Here is a 7,472-nt window from a genome sequence, read left to right as displayed (position 1 = left end):
ACATAGTAAGAGAGATACATACACAGTGATATATATACATAGTAAGAGAGATACATACTGAAAAACTTTTTGGCGCTGGTTGGGGGACTGGAGAGGGTGAGGCAGAGGCAGCCGGAGCGGTTGTCATCTTCTTGCAACTCACCCGTCGGTCGCCATTCACCCGCTCTTGCCACCGTTCTTCTCTTGCTTGCTGTCGCTTCGCCTTCTCCATCGCTTACGGCCTACTCGGCTTGCTCCTCTGTTTTTCGTTGAACGCTGTTGCCAACGACCTCATCCGTTGAACGTCTTCGTCAAGCCTCGTTTTCATCCTCTGCCATTGAACTAAGCTTCACAGCAAATTAGGAGAGGCAGTATCGCCGATGGGGCTGAGCGGCAGCGCGGTGGGGGTGATGGCTAGTGAGCGGTTGCTGGTGGGGCGCGACAGAGGGGGCAGCAATGGCGTGGGGTGGGAGACTGTGAGAGAGAGAAAGAGAGAGGGAGAGAAAGGCAGTGAGTGGGTGTGTTAGTGGGTTGGGCATGTGTGCGTGTGTTAGTGGGTTGGGCAGAGTGTGTGTGCGTGAGGTGAGGGAGGATGGGATGGTTTTGGGGGAAAAAAAATTGATCGCGGCCATTCATCTCAACCATTCATTGATCTCAACCGTCCAAAAAATATCCCCCTCACATTTGTCTCCCAATTTCAAAAACCATCCTCCCTTATTATATAGATATGCAGACATGTTTTGAGATTATCTTTTTGTATGATTTTTTATAATTTATGTTTTTAATTTTAATAAAAAATAAATCACAATTAAAATTTTTAACGCACGGTATAAAATAAGAAATTTTATTTATAATTTATTATTATAAATTATAATTTATCATAATTTAATCAAATAATTAATTTGTATTATTAGCACCACATGATTTGTATTCTGAGCGTGCCGTGTCCACATATTTTATGTCCCTCTCATCTATCTTGTTTCAAAAACAAGTGAATCGTTCATCCCAGGCGCCTCCACACTCGACCCGACAGAATGTGAGAGGGTTAATCATGGTGACTTAGTCGGGCACAGTGGCTAGACCAGTGCTCATTGCGCATAAAGAGCCCCCTCATTTTGAGAGATTGCTCCCATACTGTCGCTAGCGAAACTCGATCCTTGGTTCTTGTCCCAAATTTCACATTAGAGATACTTTATACCCCAACTGTGATCAGCTGAGCTGTCCATACAAACCCCTCTCATCTATCTTGTCAAAGAGTCAAGTGAGCATCACATGTTAAAGGTATCGTGAAGATAAGAATTATTTAATTAATTAAATGACTACTTTTCCTTTACAATATAATAATAAAAATAAATAAGAATCACTTTTTCATTAATTAAAATAAAAAGTTTAAGAATCACTTATTCAACTGTGTTCTCCTCCTAGGCCTCGCACAAAGTCAACAAGCCATCTTCCCTTTCTTTTCCCTCATATTCTTCTTGTCGAATCCTAAGTTAAAGAGACCACTAGCGTTTAAGCAGATACGAACTAAACACGGTACGGAAAGCAGGACCCACAAGAAGAGGGTTATATCTAAATAATTGTGGAATGGATTCGGTGATGTTATTTTCGTCCTTTAATTTTATATTTTAAATATCTATTTTTAAATTTTTTAAAATAAGTTAATACACTTAATAATATATTATATGTTATCTTATATTTTTAATTATAATATATATTATATTTTTTAAATTTTAAATAAATATATAATTTTATTTTTTAAATTTAAAAATATTTTTTTCTTTCTTTTTTTATTCTCTCTACGACTTACATCTTCTTCGTCTTTGATGACCACCACTGATCAAAGATTCACACGATCAAAGTCTACTATTAAAAAGATTAAACTAAAAAGGTTAACATACACAAAAATAAGTCAGATTTAACAGTTAAATTTTTGTAGACCTAATTTTTAATTTTCAATCAAAACTTAAAAATGTAGTTAGTTGTCATTGGCCACCATGACCGATGGTTTCATGGTCGTTGGCCATCGTTTGGTTGTTGCTTGGCCGACCGACTGTAGTTTGGATGTTGTTTGGCTAGCCAACACACAAAATTCACCAATCTTTATTGTTCTGTCATGGTAGTCGTTTGGATGTTGCTCGGCCATGGACATCATCAAGTCATCATTGTCAGCTTCATGTGGCCACTTGCGATAGAGGATGAAGGAGAAAAGAGGAGTCGGTAGTGATGACAGGCGAGGTCAATGACAACTTGAGAAGGAAAAGAAGAGAAGAGAAAAGAGAGAAGTGAAGAAAGGAAGAGATACAATGGATTTTGTGAGATTGGGTTGGGGGGGTCATTTTCCGCATTTGGTGTTTTCAATTAATTTTGAGTGAAAACACTCAAAATAACAAAATATTATTTTGATTTTTCTTTACAAAATTTTTCATCGTTTTTGAAAATAACAAAATAAACGTGTTTTTAGTGTTTTGAAAAATTAAAAACTCAAACTAGATTGAAAACACCAATGAGAACAGGAAAAGAAGTGTAATACTCAAATTTCTCGTGATCACTTGTTTACTGCATTTAATCCCTCTGCATGGAAGAAGTGAAATACTCCAATTTCTTTTACTGAGGGAGATGAACCTAAAGTTCCAAGCCAAATACAGCACAATGCATTGAGGCACGGACAAGAAGGAAAGCGGGCACCACATGGGGACCTAATCTAGGAAATTGCTAATTGGATGGGTTCCTAAAAAGCACTCCCCTAGATCTCTAATTAATTGTTTTTTATATACGAAGGAATAAACCCAATGCTAAGGCATCTGTCAATGATGAGATGGAGTTAGCCCTAACAATGTAAATGGTGAACAACCTTCCGCACTAACTTAACCAAACATGCATTGGAAGACAATCCAAGAAAAGTAAGCAGACTGGGCTTTTATGAGAATGTTATTAGTTTAGTCACTTAAACGCAATTAATAACGACGAGAACCCATGTAACCCAAAAAAAGTGTCCCGAGAATCATAAGACTCAAAACTCAAGACCTCCAACATACTCACGCTAACAATCTAATGCTAGCCTACCGCTCAAGTGGTGTGCAGTTAAATTCAATCCACCTCCCACAAAGCAATAATTTTGGAAGTGACAATAACCTCCTGGTTAAAGCATAAACTAAATTATGTGACTAACGATTGGAATATGAAGTTAACGACGATTGGATAGCAATTAAAAATATATTGCTTTGGTATGTTTCCCCTCTATTTTTGCTTTTTGTGATTTGTGTAGAATACCAGTTTCAAAGCTTGAGGAGAAAATCATGGCAGCTCTAAAACCATCTCCATTTTTTCTTGGTATCCAAATTGGTTCAGGCAGCATTGCTCTGTTAGGCTTTGGCATAACAACATATCAAGTCTTTATCTCACTCCGTAAGATTGGGTATATGCATGCTAAATTTCTATTCGTTTGGTAAAGCTATTGCCTTACCAACCAAAACCATTTGAACCCTAGGGTAAGAGACGTAAATCCTAACTCGTCAACCTAGCTCTTATGCTGAATTAAGAAAGAGAAACTTGAAAACAAACTTTATATCTAAACTTTAAAGCCAGAAATTCTGCAGATGACTTGAGATATCAACAATGAGAAAGCAAAGCAATAGCAACATACTAACCATGTAATCAGTTAAAGAGAAAATCTTTTAGTTCTAAGTCAGACAATGTGAAAAAGATACATGCTTTTTATTGCAATTGTTTCAGTTGTAAATAGCCTAAAAGTTGCAAATGACTAATCAATCCGCTGAATATCTATACTTCGCACAACTAATATTATCAAGAGATTCAATAGGGTTATCAAATAGTTAGCAGATCCTCTCACCTACAAGTATAAAGATAACACAAGTGGACAGAAATCATAATCTAGTCCTTTGGTGAACTATGCTACGTGTCAAATGACAAGGTGCAGTTTAGGTAGAGAGAACAAACTGTCGATGATGCAAGCTATATAGCCTCCAAAGCCTGAAGTATGCCAGCCTTCAAGTCATCAGAGTTTTTGACTCCACAGCTAAATTGCACCAAATTATCCTTAATCCCGAACTTGGCCCTCTTTGGTTGGCTAAAATATCTGTTTCAGGATACAGGCAAGAAACATGGGCACTTGATAAATGCATCTTACTCAAGAAGCACAATACAGGTCCAATTTCGAAAAGCCTAAGGCAAATGAGTTTCATCTCACTCTTCATGGTCTTCATCTGATTGGGTGCTAACTCAGTGAAAATGACGAAGAAACTCTTATCATTTATCTTGCTGCTAATCTGAGATAATAAAGTCCTTAAGAGTCAAAAGCAGTACACACAAAAAATATGGCCCTCCAAATGCAATAATTTGATGATGAGAAATAATGTATACCAGTATGAAATAACTGCAGGCTGATCAATGATGCATTTCACAACCTCCAAATGATGGGGTTCTGTAGGGAATTTTCAGGGTATCAACAAACTTTGAAGTCGACATCAAACCCCCATCAATATACATTAGATCAGAATAAAGCAAACATTTCCAGGAATTTCAATAAACAAGAAAAATTAGAAGTATTTCTGCATAAAGCACAATGATCGTAACTTGGAGCTCATATAAAAACTAAACACACTACCAAAAGCAGTCATTTGTCGCTTTGTAATGCAGCTGTGTGCTTTTCGGACTTGCTAAAAGTCTAGCTATACAAGTAGAGGTAAATTATCAGTGTACAAAATAAAATAAATAATACTAATTCTTATTTCTACTTCTTTGTCCTACATCATCCAGTGGCATAATGCAATGTTAGGGTTCTTTCAGTGCATGAGGTTCCCTGCTTTATGAGAGCCTGGGCAGAGCGTACTTGTATGTTAGTCTTTTCTTTACTTTTTTTAACAAAAATACAACTTTCACAACTTAGACCTGTGACCTAGTAGGTCACAAAGAAATTGAAACACAAAAATATGGCAACGTATAGCCTGAGTGACTTGCCATGCATTGGCAATTGGAGCTAAGGAAACCGAGAGTTTTATCATCATATGGATGCTGAAGCTATTACAATGGAACTCTCTATCATTCTTCAGTCAAGAGACAAGAGTCGAGACTCAACACCAAAAGAAGTGGCAAAATTCCATGGCTGCACTGCTGCAGTTAGGGCATGTATACAAATTTATGTTACCAGATAGTGTTCACTTTCAGCTAACTACCCGTCCCAAGATTCAAACCAATTAAAACTCAATTCATTGCATTTGTGAACAGGGATCATCATAGACACCATTGCAAATTGAATTATTTGAATTTCCTCTGTCTTTTTCTTTCTGAAAGAGAGGAGTAGCTTCCAGTTCCAGCTTTAGCAGATGAACTGGATTTCAAGCCAAGGGAGATCATCACACTCCTCTCCACAGGCTTCACTGACAATGACCAGTGAAGTTTGCTGGCAGATTAAATTGCTGCAGAAGACCAAGTTTGAGATGAATCTGTTCCTAAATCTTCACCGAGATAGAAAAAAGGGTAGAAGCTAACTAAAGTAATCAAATTTTTAGAAGGTAAACTGGAATTTACTGGTGTTATGTCACACTGGGCAGCACTCTGGACATTAATACTCTGTTTTCCTCACCATGAATTTGGCATAGATGACATAATCAAGCTAGTGAGCACAGAGTAGAAAGTGGCTCCAAAATACTCACTAAGAAGAAATATGAAGTAATACAAGTGAGATCACAGCTATTAGACAACTCCCTCCCTCCCTACCTGAGATGCAAACATACTCGTGCACATGCTGGGTGTGCATTCATGCACTGAGACATCCCAAAAGATGATTTTACATGAATGCTCACAACCATAAGTTTGAAACCTCCCTTCGGCCTGCACTATCAATTGATGATTTTTTTCCCCAGATCAGAAAGGTTTTATGTGGCTAGCAAAAGCCTGCTGTGAAGGAGCAAGCCAGCAACGTGATCAGATTCTATACGAAAGGCCAGTACCTCTCCATAATTTTTTCATGGATACTCAATTCTATATGCAAGGCCATTAACTTTTAATTTGTGAAATTCTCAATTAGGAGTGTTCCCGATAAATACAGGGGAAACCAGTTTCTTCTCTCAAATTCACATATCTGATATTGTGTAAATTCTCTCCTAGCAGTTTGCTGATAGAAAATAATCCTAACTTTTTCACATGAAGATCTTTGATGCTAGCATAAGCCTCGGTCAAAGAAAATTCAGCTCATAATAATTATATTTTCATGACTAACCAATTCCATATTGCTAACCATTTTCTTTTAGTGAGTGATATGTTCACCCCAGCAAGGAATATATGAGCTCCATAACCTATGAAAGACAAATACATTTAATATTTGCAAGTTGAGGGAAAATCAAAACCTTGAAATCAAATTGATCTGAAATATTTGTCAGATTCGAGGCGCTATCTGTTAATCAGAGCTCATGAAGAATATGAGGAAGGCAAGTATCAGACGGATCATAACTCACATCCACATATGTCGAATTAGATATCCAATTAAGTCTTTCTATGCTTCTAGCACCAACAATAATTATCCAACAGCATCATTCTATTGCTCAAGAAATAACCTAATTTATCCAAAACTGTTCGCATCAGATTCAGCTACCAGAAACACAATTGAGTCAACAAGCCAATAAAGAAACTAAAAAGATAGAAACAGAAAAGCAGAAGCCAGATTTTTAAGCAGAAAGACAATATGAAAACACACCTTGAAGTAAAAATTCAATAATTATATTCCAATTTCCAACAATGTAAACTAAACAATGCCGCAGCATATGATTTTCCCTCAATTACCTCAAATAATTCCTCTGATTCTGCATCTCCCTGACAAAAAGCTCTGCGACTGCGATTCGCCTCTAGAGCAACAATTTATCTTCTTTCCGAAGACGATCCAGATTGTTCAGCTTCGTCTTTGCGCAATTCCCTGACGACCTCCTCCTCGGCGGCCTTCTCTGCTCGGAGGATCGGGGCGTAGTATTCGGCGTGGGCCTCCATGCACTTCTTCAGAGCGCCGGTGACCTCAAAACACTTTTCGACGATGTCCTCCTCGTTATTCTCGGCTTCCGCAACGCAATTCTCCCACGCAACGAAGCTGTCTCGGCATCCGCCACCCTTCATGAAGAGGCAAAAGCCGCATTCTCCTTCTTCCTCTTCTTCTGAATGGACGGGTTGCGTTACCGGATCTGACGCTTCTTCTTGATCTGGTGCGGGTAGGTTTGATTCTGGCGTCTGTATAGCTTCTCCGGTGTCGGCGTGTTGCTGAGCGCGGGCGTCGTCAGGGTTTGTTGAAGGCGCGGACAGAGAAGCTCCCATTGCCGATTGCCGACTTCACTCTTTAAACCTCCCTTAAACCCTTTCCTTAAAAATTTAAAATTCACCCAAGAGGAATGTGGAAGAAATATATAAATAAATAAATATAAGGACATTTTTTATAAATATAATTTTAAATATATAAAATTATAAAAAATAATTATTTAATTTTAAAA

General features: G+C 37.9%; 1 protein-coding gene across 4 annotated transcripts; it reads right to left on the bottom strand.

The window, feature by feature from the left end:
- Window positions 1-3,651: 3,651 nt before the first annotated feature.
- LOC127805955 (uncharacterized) lies at window positions 3,652-7,332 on the bottom strand. Of its 4 annotated transcripts, none has more exons than XM_052342809.1 (3): window positions 6,781-7,332; window positions 4,363-4,423; window positions 3,662-4,268 (listed from the first exon to the last, which is right to left on the bottom strand). In XM_052342809.1, the coding sequence occupies exon 1, from the start codon at window positions 7,297-7,299 to the stop codon at window positions 6,856-6,858; it is 444 nt and encodes a 147-aa protein (XP_052198769.1). In that variant the 5' UTR covers window positions 7,300-7,332; the 3' UTR covers window positions 3,662-4,268; window positions 4,363-4,423; window positions 6,781-6,855. The 4 variants fall into 4 exon arrangements, with proteins under 4 accessions (XP_052198771.1, XP_052198769.1, XP_052198773.1 ...); XM_052342813.1 differs by lacking the exon at window positions 4,363-4,423 and having other exon boundaries at window positions 3,662-4,078; window positions 4,190-4,268; XM_052342811.1 differs by having other exon boundaries at window positions 3,652-4,078; window positions 4,190-7,332.
- Window positions 7,333-7,472: the final 140 nt, after the last annotated feature.

This window comes from Diospyros lotus, chromosome 7, assembly GCF_014633365.1.
Source record: "Diospyros lotus cultivar Yz01 chromosome 7, ASM1463336v1, whole genome shotgun sequence".
NCBI classification, from domain to species: domain Eukaryota; kingdom Viridiplantae; phylum Streptophyta; class Magnoliopsida; order Ericales; family Ebenaceae; genus Diospyros; species Diospyros lotus.
The sequence above is the reverse complement of the archived record's forward strand: the minus strand, read 5'-3'. Positions and strand labels throughout refer to the sequence as shown.